This window comes from Bos indicus, chromosome 14 (assembly GCF_029378745.1).
Source record: "Bos indicus isolate NIAB-ARS_2022 breed Sahiwal x Tharparkar chromosome 14, NIAB-ARS_B.indTharparkar_mat_pri_1.0, whole genome shotgun sequence".
Lineage (NCBI taxonomy): Eukaryota > Metazoa > Chordata > Mammalia > Artiodactyla > Bovidae > Bos > Bos indicus.
In genome coordinates, this window is record NC_091773.1 from 55,217,490 (window position 1) to 55,234,196 (window position 16,707).

Below are 16,707 nucleotides of genomic sequence, written 5' to 3' on the forward strand. Positions count from 1 at the left end.
TTAAAAACTTCTGCATATAAATGAAATGGACTCGGGTTCGATCCCTGGGTCAGGAAGATCCCCTGGAGAAGGAAACGGCAATCTGCTCCAGTATTCTTGCATGGAGAATTCCACGGACAGAGGAGCCTGGCAGGCTACAGTCCTTGGCATCGTGAAGAGTTGGACACAGCTGAGTGACTAACATACACAAGAAAGCTGAACTCATAAAAACAGAAAAGAGAAAGGTGGTTATCAGGATCTATGGGGTGGGAGAAATAGGGAGCTATTTAAGGGTATAAACTTGCAACTAGTAGATAAATAAGTCCTGGAGATCCGATGTACAGCATGGGGAAACAGTAAAAATACCATATTATAAACTTCAAAGTTGCTAAGAGACTAGGTCTTAATTGTGCTCACCGCAAACAAAGAAATAATACTTATATGACATGACAGAGATGTTAGTTAACACTACTGTGGTAATCAAATGGCAATATATCAAAGTATCAAATCAACATACTGTACACCTGAAACTTACCCAATATTATGTGTCCATTATATCTTAAAAAATATATGCCTGCTGCTTCAAAATAATCTGGGGCTTGAAGAAAGTGGGTGAGCACATAGGTAAAACAAGATGGGCCAAAGCTGATACTTGTGATAATTGGTGATGATAAGCATTATACATTTCTCTATTTCTAATATATGTTAGAAATTTTCCTTCACACAAGAATAACAGATTGGTTGTGCTTGTTATGAATTGATTTGTCTCTGAGTGTGATGCTGGGCGGGCTTCCTAGGCGGCACTAGTGGGAAAGAACCTGCTTGCCAATCCAGGAGATATAAGAGATGCAGGTTCGATCCCTGGCCTGGGAAAATCCCCTGGAGGAGGGCATGGCAACCCACTCCAGGATTCTTGCCTGGAGAATTCCATGGACAGAGGAACCTAGTGGGCTACCCAGTCCATAGCATCGCAGAGTTGGACATGACTGAAGCAACTTAGCACCAGGCACCAGTGGGTAAGCTGTTACCTAAGGTCACTGTTAATTTGATAATTAGTTTGTCTATGAAGATAAAATTAGAAGAATAATGTTAGGAATTTGGTTCTGGAGAGTGGTACCTGGACTATATAATACATATCAAGGCTCTGTTTTTCAATTTTAAAAAACAATACATTAGGCCCAAAACAGAGTCCCTTTTGCTAAGCCCTGCATCACCAAACAGACTTAATTACATTTTTAGCTCTCCTGAAATGGAATCTTAAACCAGCCCATTAGGAATTGCCTGATTAGCATTGATTAGGTAATCTGCTTGATAAACCTCTGCTCCCCCTACATTAGCCTTGCAATTGCCAATCCTCTTTTTGCCTAGTATAACTATCTTGTTGCTGCTTCCTTCTGCCTACAAAAGTCTTCTGTTTTGCACAGCTCTTTGATGCTCCTTTGCATTTGTTAGATTGGCTGCTGCCCCTTTTGTGTATCCTTGAATAAAGCTAATGAGATCTTTAAATTTTACTCAGTTGGATATATATATATATATATATATATATATATATATATATATAACACAAGTGATCCTATAAAGAGTGAGGATTATTTAAAAATTAAACATGAAGAGACCATGCTATATTTCATTTAGAAAAATAAACTGAATCTGTACTAACCTTTAAAAGTCACCATATTTTCAGTGAAGGAACTGACTAGGACGCGTACACCAAAAGATTCCTTCAACCAACCTGGATAATCCTCACCAAGTATTTTGATGTTCCTACTCAGTATCCCAACGTCGGCAGCTAATGTATAGCTCTGACTAGTTCCAGGAACATGGTATCTTTCAGCTGCAGCAGAAGGACAGTTGGATTATTACCAATACAGAAATATCTGTCTTTATTAGTTTCTTTGCAGCTTACAGGCCACATAACTTTCTAATATGCCAAAAATCAGAACAAATACATGAATTGATTCGAGTTACACACTTAAACGTATACAGATGGCAGCTAGAAATTACACCTTTTTATTTATAAAAAAATAATCAAAAGGAGTTCTTCCATTTATACCAAAGCAATTATTATAATTGCTTAGAAAGTTATTGCTTCATAGGTATTTTGCAATCACTTCAAATTATACATAAAGATACACTTGTAAGGCAAGTTGGGGAGCTTACTGTAATTTTAACAGATGAGGAAATGAGATAGAGAAGTAAAAGAACTTGCCTATGGCCACGTGGAGAATCAGTAACCCATAGATATTACCTCTCCTGATGCTTAAACCTTGGTTTGCTCTGCTTTTCCTGTGATATGTTTTACGAAATACAATTCTTTATAAATATGTAGTATATCCTTTTTATCAAACACAGTCTGTACATTTACATTTTCATGATTTAAAAACATAACCTAAATTACATTCTACATTTCAAGAGATCTCACTCAAAACTTTAAGACAAGCAGGTACATTTCAAACAGAGAGAAGTATCTGGCACTTTAAATGAAAGAATCTATACTATCAAACTTCAAAAACTACCTTATGATTAAAATATTCTTCAAAGAAACCCTTTACTTTTGATTTAAAGAAAAAATATGTGATATAGAATGATAAACACGTGCTTCTATCAAAATACTGCTTTAAAAAGTTTCTTTTATCATGCAGGTCAGATATCCACCAGTGTATCATGCCACCTTAGCTGGGTTCTCAGGAACATCAGAAGTACCTGAATGGCTTTTCTAACATTACACTCCTGTCTGCTTCCACCTCCTCTGATTCAGATGAAGGTAAGGGTGGCGGTGAGGAGATACCCCTCGTCCAAGGTAAGGAGCATTGGCTGTGCTTTGCTGGAGGAGCCGTGAAGAGATACCCCACGCCCAAGGTAAGAGAAACCCAAGTAAGATGGTAGGTGTTGCAAGAGGGCATCAGAGGGCAAACATACTGAAACCATACTCACAGAAAACTAGTCAACCTAATCACACGAGGACCACAGCCTAGTCTAACTCAATGAAACTAAGCCATGCCTGTGGGGCAACCCAAGACGGGCGGGTCATGATGGAGAGATTTGACAGAATGTGGTCCACTGGAGAAGGGAATGGCAAGCCACTTCAGTCTTCTTGCCTTGAGAACCCCATGAACAGTATGAAAAGGCAAAATGATAGGATACTGAAAGAGAAACTCCCCAGGTCAGTAGGTGCCCAATATGCTACTGGAGATCAGTGGAGAAATGACTCCAGAAAGAATGAAGGGATGGAGACAAAGCAAAAAGAATACCCAGCTGTGGATGTGACTGGTGATAGAAGCAAGGTCCGATGCTGTAAAGAGCAATATTGCATAGGAACCTGGAATGTCAGGTCCATGAATCAAGGCAAATTGGAAGTGGTCAAACAAGAGATGGCAAGAGTGAATGTCGACATTCTAGGAAACAGCGAACTGAAATGGACGGGAATGGGTGAATTTAACTCAGATGACCGTTATATCTACTACTGTGGGCAGGAATCCCTCAGAAGAAATGGAGTGGCCATCATGGTCAACAAAAGAGTCTGAAATGCAGTACTTGGATGCAATCTCAAAAACAACAGAATGATCTCTGTTCGTTTCCAAGGCAAACCATTCAATATCACAGTAATCCAAGTCTATGCCCCAACCAGTAACACTGAAGAAGCTGAAGTTGAATGGTTCTATGAAGACCTACAAGACCTTTTAGAACTAACACCCAAAAAAGATGTCCTTTTCATTATAGGGGACTGGAATGCAAAAGTAGGAAGTCAAGAAACACCTGGAGTAACAGGCAAATTTGGCCTTGGAATACGGAATGAAGCAGGGCAAAGATTAATAGAGTTTTGCCAAGAAAATGCACTGGTCATAACAAACACCTTCTTCCAACAACACAAGAGAAGACTCTATACATGCACATCACCAGATGGTCAACACCGAAATCAGACTGATTATATTCTTTGCAGTCAAAGATGGAGAAGCTCTATACAGTCAGCAAAAACAAGACCAGGAGCTAACTGTGGCTCAGACCATGAACTCCTTATAGCCAAATTCAGACTTAAATTGAAGAAAGTAGGGAAAACCATTAGATCATTCAGGTATGACCTAAATCAAATCCCTTATGATTATACAGTGGAAGTGAGAAAGAGATTTAAGGGCCTAGATCTGATAGATAGAGTGCCTGATGAACTATGGAATGAGGTTTGTGACATTGTCCAGGAGACAGGGATCAAGACCATTCCCATGGAAAAGAATTGCAAAAAAGCAAAATGGCTGTCTGGGGAGGCCTTACAAATAGCTGTGAAATGAACAGAAGCGAAAAGCAAAGGAGAAAAGGAAAGATATAAACATCTGAATGCAGAGTTCCAAAGAAGAGCAAGAAGAGATAAGAAAGCCTTCTTCAGCAATCAATGCAAAGAAATAGAGGAAGACAACAGAATGGGAAAGACTAGAGATCTCTTCAAGAAAATCAGAGATACCAAAGGAACATCTCATGCAAAGATGGGCTCGATAAAGGACAGAAATGGTATGGACCTAACAGAAGCAGAAGATATTAAGAAGAGGTGGCAAGAATACACAGAAGAACTGTACAAAAAAGATCTTCATGACCCAGATAATCACGATGGTGTGATCACTGATCTACAGCCAGACATCCTGGAATGTGAAGTCAAGTGGGCCTTAGAAAGCATCACTAAGAACAAAGCTAGTGGAGGTGATGGAATTCCAGTTGAACTGTTCCAAATCCTGAAAGATAATGCTGTGAAAGTGCTGCACTCAATATGCCAGCAAATTTGGACAACTCAGCAGTGGCCACAGGACTAGAAAAGGTCAGTTTTCATTCCAATCCCAAAGAAAGGCAATGCCAAAGAATGCTCAAACTACCGCACAATTGCACTCATCTCACACGCTAGGAAAGTAATGCTCAAAATTCTCCAAGCCAGGCTTCAGCAATATGTGAACCATGAACTTCCAGATGTTCAAGCTGGTTTTAGAAAAGGCAGAGGAACCAGACATCAAATTGCCAACATCCACTGGATCATGGAAAAAGCAAGAGAGTTCCAGAAAAACATCTATTTCTGCTTTACTGACTATGCCAAAGCCTTTGACTGTGTGGATCACAATAAACTGTGGAAAATTCTGAAAGAGATGGGAATACCAGACAACCTGATCTGCCTCTTGAGAAATTTGTATGCAGGTCAGGAAGCAACAGTTAGAACTGGACATGGAACAACAGACTGGTTCCAAATAGGAAAAGGAGTACGTCAAGGCTGTATACTGTCACCCTGTTTATTTAACTTATATGCAGAGTACATCATGAGAAACGCTGGGCTGGAAGAAACACAAGCTGGAATCAAGATTGCCTGGAGAAATATCAATAACCTCAGATAGGCAGATGACACCACCCTTATGGCAGAAAGTGAAGAGGAACTAAAAAGCCTCTTGATGAAAGTGAAAGTGGAGAGTGAAAAAGTTGGCTTAAAGCTCAACATTCAGAAAACGAAGATCATGACATCCGGTCCCACCACTTCATGGGAAATAGATGGGGAAACAGTGGAAACAGTGTCAGACATTATTTTTCTGGGCTCCAAAATCACTACAGATGGTGACTGCAGCCATGAAATTAAAAGACGCTTACTCCTTGGAAGGAAAGTTATGACCAACCTAGATAGCATATTCAAAAGCAGAGACATTACTTTGCCAACAAAGGTTCGTCTAGTCAAGGCTATGGTTTTTCCAGTGGTCATGTACGGATGTGAGAGTTGGACTATGAAGAAGGCTGAGTGCCGAAGAATTGATGCTTTTGAACTGTGATGTTGGAGAAGACTCTTGAGAGTCCCTTGGACTGCAAGGAGATCCAACCAGTCCATTCTGAAGGAGATGAGCCCTGGGATTTCTTTGGAAGGAATGATGCTAAAGCTGAAACTCCAGTACTTTGGCCACCTCATGCGAAGAGTTGACTCATTGGAAAAGACTCTGATGCTGGGAGGGATTGGGGGCAGGAGGAGAAGGGGACGACAGAGGATGAGATGGCTGGATGGCATCACTGACTCGATGGACGTGAGTCTGAGTGAACTCCGGGAGTTGGTGATGGACTGGGAGGCCTGGCATGCTGCGATTCATGGGGTCGCAGTTAGACACGACTGAGCAACTGATCTGATCTGATGTGATCTGAGCATGTGAAATGAGGCATCCCTGGTGGCTAAGATGGTAAAGAATCCGCCTACTATGCAGGATACCTGGGTTTGATCTCTGGGTTGTGAAGATTCCCTGGAGGAGGGCATGGCAGCCCACTCCAGTATTCCTGCATGGAGAATTCCCATGGACAGAGGAGCCTGACAGGCTACAGTCCATGGGGTTGCAGAGTTGGACATGATTGAGTGACTAAGCACAGCACAGCATGTGAAATGGGAAAAGGCTGGGGTGTTGGGAAGGCCCTGATTCTACAAGCTGAAAGATAACCTTCAATTGATTCTGATTAATTCCTTCTCTCCTTGAGAATGAGAGTTTACCATTTTGCAGTAGCTTGTCTAAATGCAGTTACCACTGAGGAATGTGTCAGTGAAACCAATCAGGGCAAAGATGCTCTTGGATCAAGATTCCTTAAATTTCAGTGTGCATAAGTATGTCTGCTGCTACCACTACTGCTGCTGCTAAGTATGTCTAGAAGCTTGCTTAAAACAGGAAGTGCCAGCCTTATCCCATGGAATATAACGGTCACTGCCGAATATTTGCTGAATAAACGAATACATATAGCAGGAACTCTTGGCAGCCAACACGTGAAGAGTAGCACCCGCTGGGTACCACTGCCAATTTCACTGAAATGCACCTATAAAATAACTGTGAGATATTTCATCAAATAATTGCAATTACAGAGGAGAGGACTAAAATGTGACTCTTTCAAGACATTTTAATGATATAGCTATTTGGTTAAAGAACAGCCACTTACCAAAGTGGGTGTAGGAAAGGGTATCATTGAGAATGAGAATTTTGTGATCATGCAGGATTTTAACGATGCTTCTAGTTTCCGTCTGGTGGAAATCATAGCTTGTGGTTGTTATCACAATCTCTTCACCCTCCTTAGAAAAATTCCAAATTCAAGACAATTTTAAAAAATAGGTTCATATCTCTTAATAACTATTAAATAATTCTGATTTAACTTACATTGGTTACAACCATAGTATTATCAGAGAAAACAAACCATATCTTTAGGTTTCTAAAATAAATATGCTTTAGTTTGATACCAAGAATTCTATATCCTGAATTATGTCAATATTTCCTCAAGTTGAATTCAGTCACTTAATATACATTTTTAAAATTAGATAGATCAAAGCAAATATATTCATATATATATTAAAAATTGGTCAGAATAATATTCTTAAGACTTAAAAAAACTCCCCCCAGATTTTTTTACACAATTAACTATCACTGGATATTCCTGAAAGGTGAGAAAGGCAGAGAAAAGTGACAGTACAGGGTCAAGTCTTAGAATCTCTATCATATATGATAAGCTCCTCTTTGTCATCCAAGCCTCTGCTCAACTATACTTGCAGAGGAGGAAAAAGATCTTTTGCTTCTACCCTACCAAGTTCTTAGCTAGGACCTCTGTAATAAAAGACCGAATAACATGAGAAAAACGTATGTTTTATTCAGTGTAAGTTTTAAATGACAGAAAACCTGAAGAAATTGTTAAACCTGAGCACTTAAAAAATTATTCATTTGTTAAATTTACTGACGCGCTGACTCTCTGCGGCTGCACGCAGGCCTTCCCTAGTTGTGGCGAGCGAGGCTACTCTCTAGCTGCAGTGCACGGGCTTCCCATGCATGGCTTCTCTTGCTGCAGAGACCAGGCTCTAGGGCACGTGGGCTTCAGGAGTTGCGGCACTTGGGCTCAGTTGTTGCAACCTGGGGGTTCTAGAATGCAGGTTCAGTAGTTGGGGTGCACGGGTTTAGTTGCCCCACAGCATGTGGAATCTTCCCATACCAGGGATTGAACCCATGTCCTCTGTATTGGCCCCGTGTCCCCTGTATTGGCAGGCAGATTCTTAACTACTGGGCCACAACCTTGAGCATTTTTATGGAACAGTGGGGAGTATAGGGAAAATGTGATAGGGTATGAGCTAAGTGTAGGAAACTGGGATAAACAGCAACACCTGTCCATTCTGATTCCTATGTCTCTTTGTCTTTAAAGCTGAGGATGGTCCTTTCTTCTGGGTACAGGCAACTTTCACATGAAGGTTTTATGACCTGCTTCAGGGGAAGGTCGGAAAGTCCTCCTGCACACGCAGAAATTTTTTGGCTTAAAATAGTCAATATTTTTGGATAGTATGTCCTGAATACTGTCACACCTTTGACAGAGGCCTTCTTTGGCAACTCAATTTAATGTCATCTGCCACCCTCTACCATGGCAGTCTCTATCACACCTGATTTATTTCCTTCATTAGGAAGATTATGATCTAAAATAACACGTATTTATTTATTCATTTAGTGTCTGCCTCTCCCACCTCAATGCAATTTCCTCTCTATTTTGACCAATTTCTTCACAAATGAATCCTGTGCCTAGAAAATGTTTGACACTCAGCTAAATATCAACTGTATAATTAATATGCATAAAATATTAACTGGATAAGTAATAATAAATGATAATTGGATAACGGGGATATTTAAATCATTTAATCACCTTTAAAAAGTAATCACACCTCAACTATCACAATTATCACATGCAAACCTATGAATGTAGTAGAGATTGGAATTGCCACTGTTCATATTCTACCAAAATCTCTTACTTAATATAGGCCTTTTTTGAATATCACTAGGCATCAAGATCTAGTTTCTTTCCAAACACTTAATGTGTAAAATCACAAATTAGAAGCAAATCTCAGACAAGTGAGATAACACAAAAGTGCATTTAAAAAAATTCCTTTTTCTGTTTGCCAAGAATTTGTAAACAATTTTTTTTTACCCTCAAACCTTCATATTTCCCTTTTATAACTTATACATAATGTTCTTTATATTCTGAAGAACCTCTGACACCACAATTTTTAAATGCCTGCTGTCAAAGTCAGATTTTTGAGTGCAAGCTAATTGTAAAACACACATTTCTTGCCTGGGTAATCATGTGAGAAAATTAATGTCCATGAAAATAAAGAAGAAACCTTTTTAAGTTGACCCACTGCGTGTTTTTACTTCCCCTGCAGAGTAATTCCTCTACCTGCCAATCCACAGCATCCATCAGAGAAAGGACTCTGGAACCTGCCGCTGCAGTTTCTGAGAGTTTAGTTTTATATATCGAATGTGGAATTCCATGAAGGTCCAGTTCACCAAACACCCCTGAAGGAGAAAAACCCACTCCTATTTATTCACCATACAGAACTGAGTTAGGTGCTAGTATAAAATGAAACAATAGATATATTTCAGTAAGTGATTGAACATTTTAGAATTAATGCAAAGGATTAGGGTTATCTGCTCAGGGCTATAGAAGAAGGCTTTGGCTGTCTGACCCATTGCTAGGAATCTGGTCCCTAGAAATTAAATCCAGTACACAAGGATACACGAATGAGGATGCTTAATACAGCAATATTTGGAAATACTAGAAAAACTAGAATTAATCTAAATGTACATCGAGAGCAGAATGAAGGAGTAAATTAGAATATATTATAATACTGTAGTGTAATATGCCACAAAAAGAAAGAGCTTTATATGTAAGTATCGATCTGGAAAGATATTCATATGTTAACAAGAAAACACACAGTAATATATTTAGCTTGACCATGTTTTTGGTCAAGTCATTTTATGTAATATGAATATAGACAAAGATAAAAAGCATGAAAAGAACATGTAGAAACTGCTAATGTTAGTTTCCTCATGCAGAGAGGAGAACTGGTAAGATGTATGTCTTTTCTTGATATTGTTCTGTGTTGTTAGAACTGGTATTTTTGAAATAAAAAAATAAACACATAAAAGCAAAAAAAATTTTTTTAAGGTTGCATTTGTCTGCCTCAGGAAATTTTTTTTTTCTTTTTCCTTTTCTTTATCCCACACTGTGTGGGATTTTAGCTCCCCGACTAGGGATCAAACCTATACTCCTTGCCCAAGAAGCAAATTCTTAACCAAATGAGCCCCCAAGGAAGTCCCAGGAAACTTTTAAGATTTGAATTTGTCTGTCTTGGAACAGCTAACTCAATTTTAAGCCATTTAAAAAATCCCCTTACTTACTATCACTGTTTTAGAAATTGTACATTAGAGCGAGTGAAGCACATTTATTGAGTTGGCCAAAAAGTTCGTTTTCAGTTTTTTCACAAGATAGTATGGGGGAAGAAAAGTCTGAATGAACGAGCTTTTTGGCCAACACAGCATGTATCTTTTAAGTAAAGATGCAGTGGTGATTTGAGAGACTAGCATTGAACCATGTATATTATCGTATGTGAAATAGATCGTCAGTTCAGTTTCGATGCATGAGACAGGGTGCTCAGGGCTGGTGCACTGGGATGACCCTGAGGGATGGGATGGGGACGGAAGCGGGAGAGGGTTCAGGATGGGGAACACATGTACACCCATGGCTGATTCATATCAATGTATGGCAAAAACTGCTACAATATTTTAAAGTAATTAGCCTCCTATTAAAATAAATAAATTAAAAAAAAAAGATGCAGTGGCATTAATAAAAGCGGTTATTTACTGGGACCAAATTAAACCCTCTCAGGTCCATTGCTTTCTAGGCTCAAATGGGAATCTGTACAACCACACAAATGCAACTGGAAAATTAAAACACAACAATAGTTACAACTGGATAACTGACACCAGAGTCAACTGATCCACAGATTACTAATACTGTGTAGGAATAATGTGCAGGAAAGTTACCTTAAAGGGGAAAAGTCCTAAAGTATGAAAAATAGTATTGTTTCTACAAAAGAAAGATTATGAAGAAAACCAGATTAGAGAAATAATCTACATATGGAGTGACCAATGTTAGTTTTGTAATAAATTACATTTTGGTTTAGAATTTAATGTGGCATGATTTAATTTTTTTAAATGTTGGCAACTTTTATAACCCATTACTACAAATCAGTGTTTGTAAAAACTTCTAATACTGTAAATTTATGAACTGAGGGCAAGTCTATTAGTGCTCCATGTTTTATAGCAGATTCTCAAAACTAACACGATTCTTTCGGTGTCTGGGAGCACATACCTAAGACCTTGGATCCTTGATTTGGTCCTTCTGGAAGAGCCCACTCTGGAGTAGAATGATTCCCTCTCAGAACAATCTGTAATTCTCCTTTGAAAGGATTGTCTTCCCAGCCACCGATTAATCTACCTCCCTGAAGTGAAGCAGAAAGTTGTTAATACTTAGAAACTGAGCAGGACAAACTTCCCCATAAAAAAGGAATTAGGAAGGCTTGCAGCCTCTCTTAATGAAAATATATGAACTGTTGTTTTACAGAAAAACAGTATTGTAACTAGAAGTGATCTTAATTTAACTCCTCCACTTTGGGATAGGCAGTTTAAATGATTTTTTCCAAGGCCAAATTCAACTTCTACTGGTCAGAACTGGACCTAAAACTGAGACCTCCTGACACCTAAACTAATGCCGTTTGAACAGATCACACCGTATCTTAAAATAACACAGCATATATAAAGTATATTCTTTTCATTTTTGTTCAGTTGCTATGACTCTTTTGTGACCCCATGGGCTGTATCCCACTAGGCTTCTCTGTCCATGGAATTCTGCAGGCAGGAAGACTGGAATGGGTTGCCAGTTCTTTCTCCAGGGGATTTTCCCAACTCAGGGATCCAACTCCTGTCTCCTGCATTGCAGGTGGATTCTTTACTGCTGAGTCACTGGGGAAGCCAAGCTATGCTATTCATGAGCCATCACTGTTAATAAAAATTACTATTACTAAATGGTTTCTGATTCTATGCCAGGTTTAACATGCAAGGCTTTACATATTTTATATCATTTCATCTTTACACTAAACCCATGAATTGGAATTATTATCCTCATTTCATAGATCATAAAACTGATGTGGAAAGAAGTCAAATAACCTAACTTGTTACCCAACAATTTAACAACGAGGTAAGGATTCAATTGTAGCGGTAACTTCCCTCTAAGCTCTGCATCTAACCAAAATATCCCATATCTTTAAAGCTTTAAAGGCCTAGTTTTATGAAAGAAGGCTCCCATTTATTTTTTAGTGGTGCTTAATAGCTTTTGGTTAAGCTATTCTTTTAAATGAACACCAATAAAACACTGACAGAACAATTAAATTGATTAAACTACTACATATTCAAGACCATCTGAGGTTTATGAGAGAACGAGGTGATTATTTCAAACTGAAATATTTTTATTAGCCTGCTCCTGGTTTTCATAATCCCTTCTACATTCATTCATCTTAAGAAATACTGTTCACTTTCTTTTCTTTTCTTTTTTTTAAAAAAAGACTTAAAATCTTTTTTTCCCCCAGAACTCTAGGGAATTCTCTCTTAGTTGCAGCAAGCTGTGAGTTTAGTTTTACCTAACAATGATATAAATTATTTTAAAGGACTGAAAATGAGGAGACCTCATACTACAAAGTAGCATGATAATTACCACATAAGGAATGTGTTAAAATGTAAAGGAGAGCAGAAATATAAGTTCAATGTATTGAACTTAGGCTTGCATTTCATGGGGTAGAGCCAGTTGTGTTTCAATTCACATCAGTTGAATATGCTTTCTTATAAGCTGTTCAATAAATCTCCAACATTTTAGCACTTGGCTAGTAAGGGTGAAAGTTAACAAGACCCTCAGTCTTACCTGCAGTGATATGTAGGTAGCATTCAGAACAACTTTTCTGTAAGAAGACTCTGCAGCTCCTACATTATGTTTATCTTCCAATTCTAGAACCCCCCAAATAACAAGCCTTTCCATTGGTGGAATATCTGTGTCTGCCACAATCCATGTTCCTATAAAACAAGACTTTAATGTAAGGAACATAACGTAATCCATAGACTATAGCCTATAGATAAAACATTGACAGCCTTATCAGTGAGTCCTAATTTTGAAGTTAGTGAGTCTTTTTTCCATATAATATAACATCCAGGATACAGAATGGAACCCACCTCTTCACATTTTCTTTCTCCAGTGTGTGCTGCATAACAGTATCTACCCTAACTGCTAAGTATTGTGGCATCTATCCTAAAGGTGATAAACACAAGCATTTTATTTATTTACATTTATGCATTTACCTTCAGGAATAACAACATTTGCCCCTGGGTAAGGTATGGTATAATTATTTTCTTGAGATGATTGCCAAAAAGAATTATTCGACCATAAGCTGAAAAGAGAAAAGAAATATTTCCATTTAGTATTATCTCTGTTTATTTAATAAGCATCTCCTTAGAGTGTAGCACTATACTAGATGTTTTGGGGATAACAGAATGCAAATTAGATAGTTTGTAATTTCACTGAAAGCTAATGTATGCAATTAGTAAAAGACTCAACACACATAACTACATAGAGATTTTTCTCCATTGAAGAAAACTATCTGAATCACTTTTTATCCTACTAAAGCCTTATTGTGATATGCTAATTTTGTCTATCACATGAATAATTTGATTTCTTTAGAAGATTTCTTTTCTAAAACTTTTTAATTTTATATTGAAGCATAGTTGATTAGCAATGTTGTGATACTTTCAGGTGTACAGCAAAGTGACTCAGTTATACATAAACACGTGCCTATTCTTTTTCAAATTCTTTACCCATTTAGCTTGTTACGTCATATGGAGCAGAGTTCTCTGTGCTGTACAGTACGTCCTTGTTAGTTACCTACTTTTTTTTTTTAATTTTATTTTATTTTTAAACTTTACAATATTGTATTGGTTTTGCCAAATATCGAAATGAATCCACCACAGGTATACATGTGTTCCCCATCCTGAACCCTCCTCCCTAGTTACCTACTTTAAATATAGCAGTGTGTATGCAGGTGGAAAAGTGAAAAGAAACGCATTCTTTGTCCATTTAAAGATTCTTAGATATGGTGCTATTTCAAGGGGAAAACGGCAAGAGGGCATATAGTTGGTTAGATTCTGTGAAGGAGGCCTGGAAGAATGGTCTCTGAATTGGAAAGGGTGGGTCAATGAGAGTAAGGCCCTGGGCTGGGTGCACAGATAATAGTCTATAACCAGAGTGAAAAGTGTTATGTTAAATTGAAATAAATATGGAAAGTGTGCAGCTTTTCAGATGGCACCAGTGGTAAAGAATCCTCCTGCCAGTGCAGGAGATACAAGAGATACAGGTTCAATCCCTGGATTGGGAAGATCCCCTGGAGAAGGAAATGGCAACTCACTTCACTATTCTTGACTGGAAAATTCCATGGACACAGGAACTTGGTGGGCTACAGTCCATGGGGTTGGTTGCAAAGAGTCAGACACGACTGACCATGCATGCATAGCACAGCATACAGAAAGTGTGTTGGAGGAGACACCATCTCTACTCACCGTCACTATGCCTGCTAGAAACTATCTCAGTACAAACTGTTACAAACAATATTATTACACAGTTGAGGGTATTTTCCTGTTTAAAAATGATCACAGAGGTTGCTATGCTGCCTGAGTAAGAAATTTAAAAATTTTTCTGATACTAATGCAGGAAGTCTAAAGAATACCAATATAGTTTGTTTGGTTAAAAGTATATTTTTATGACACATTTTAATTACTCAGGTGTATTACTAAAAAAATCTGTTGCTCAGAAATCCTGTTATAAAAATTTTGTCTTCATGGGTTTAAAACAGAAGCTAGCGGGTCATTTAGGATTATTTATACTAACAATAATACATTTTTTAATGAAGCGATCTCAATGAAGGTTGTTTAAAGGTTATATCTATCTAACTGAATAACTTGATCAGCATTGTACAGATTCAATAGCTGAGTTCTCAAGCTTTTCTCAAGCCTTTCAGTCTTATGCCCAGCAGCACTATACTAGATGCTATATATTCTTCTAATTGCCCACTGTTATGATCAATAAAGCCTAATACCTCTTGGACTAAGCACTTGTGTGTTGCGTAGGTAGAACTGCATATTCTATTCCTGAGGTACAATTTTGGATCAAGAGTCTATTTGTTCTCACTGCTGCTGCTGCTGGTTAGCTGCTTCAGTCGTGTCCAACTCTTTGTGACTCTATGGAATGCAGCCCACCAGGCTCCTCTGTCCATGGGTTTCTCCAGGCAAGAATACTGGAGGGGGTTGCCTTGCCCTTCTCCAGGGAATCTTCCCAACCCAGGGATCGAACCTGGATCTCCTGCATTGCAGGAAGGTTCTTTACCGCTGAGCCACCAGGGAAGCCCACTCTCACTGATAGCTATCTGCAAAATACAAACTAACAAGTCCAATTGCATCTATTTCTAGTGAGCAGAACTCATACTGTGGGAGGAAAAAACTCTTCCTATGGTATATATGTGAAGTATATATTAGGGGGGCAGAGGCCACATCTCTCAACCTAATCTCAGTGCTCAGTACAGTGCCTGGAACATGGCAGGTACTCAGTAAACTTTTTTTTTATGGTTGAATGTATAAACAAATTCAATTATTATTCTTTTGTGCAACAGTTATCACAGTATCTGTATATTTTGAAATTATAATTCACTTAATAAATATTGATTTGTACTTGATGTGCAGTACTGGGCTCTTACATGCCTACTGATTGTTAATTTTTATCATTACCAACATTATTTTTATGGTTATTATTTGCCTGTAGGTGACGCAATATACATCAAATCAGGATCATGCCTTTAAAGGTCTTAAAGACTAGTACTGTCACGTACTGCTGCTGCTAAGTCACTTCAGTTGTGTCCGACTCTGTGTGACCCCATAGACAGCAGCCCACCAGGCTCCCCCGTCCCTGGGATTCTCCAGGCAAGAACACTGGAGTGGGTTGCCATTTCCTTCTCCAATGCAGGAAAGTGAAAAGTGAAAGGGAAGTCGCTCAGTCGTGTCCGACTCTTAGCGACCCCATGGGCTACAGCCCACCAGGCTCCTCCGTCCATGGGATTTTCCCACCATATATGGTAATTACTATAATATGAGGTAGAAAGTGATGTTTCATATGAGAAATATAGGTAAAGGACTTTACAAGTTTCAAAGATAGAAAAATTATTTTTAACTAGGAGAGTTAACATATATTTAGGAAATCAAATATCTGAAATAAAATTAAACAAGCTGTATTATGAGATTTGACCAAGACAGTCTATCTAAAAAATGATACAAATGAATTTTATTTATAAAATGGAAACAGACTCACAGACACAGAAAACAAACTTATGGTTACCAAAGGGAAAAAGGGGTAAGAGGGATAAATTAGGAGTTTGGGGTTAGCAGATATACACTACTATGTATACAATAAGCAATAAAGTCCTCCTGTATGGCAAGGGAATTACACACAATATCTTGTAATAAACTATAATGGAAAAGAATATGAAAAATCTATATGTATAACTGAATCACTTTGCTGTGCACCAGAAACTAGCACAACATTATAAATCACCTATACTTCAATAAAAACACACACACACACACACACACCGACACAAAAAGACTGTTATTCTAGAGAAAGAAGTGCCGCCTGCTAAGAAAGCATTGCTTCCCTGGTAGCTCAGCTGGTAAAGAATCTGCCTGCAATGCAGGAGAGCCTGGTTTGATTCCTGGGTCAGGAAGATCACCTGGAGAAGGGATAGGCTACCCCCTCCAGTATTCCTGTGCTTCCTTGGTGGCTCGGACAATAAAGAAA

The 16,707-nt window shown here is 38.4% G+C and overlaps 1 protein-coding gene across 3 annotated transcripts in view; it reads right to left on the minus strand.

Moving 5' to 3' along the window:
- PKHD1L1 (PKHD1 like 1) overlaps window positions 1–16,707 on the minus strand; it is a 186,343-nt gene that overhangs the window by 46,710 nt on the left and 122,926 nt on the right. For all 3 annotated transcript variants that reach the window (XM_070802786.1, XM_070802788.1, XM_070802787.1), the window contains 6 exons: window positions 13,173–13,261; window positions 12,742–12,890; window positions 11,140–11,269; window positions 9,163–9,281; window positions 6,901–7,030; window positions 1,640–1,813 (listed from right to left, as the gene is read on the minus strand). In XM_070802786.1, coding sequence (XP_070658887.1) covers window positions 1,640–1,813; window positions 6,901–7,030; window positions 9,163–9,281; window positions 11,140–11,269; window positions 12,742–12,890; window positions 13,173–13,261 — 791 coding nt within the window. The remainder of the gene's footprint in view (window positions 1–1,639; window positions 1,814–6,900; window positions 7,031–9,162; window positions 9,282–11,139; window positions 11,270–12,741; window positions 12,891–13,172; window positions 13,262–16,707) is intronic.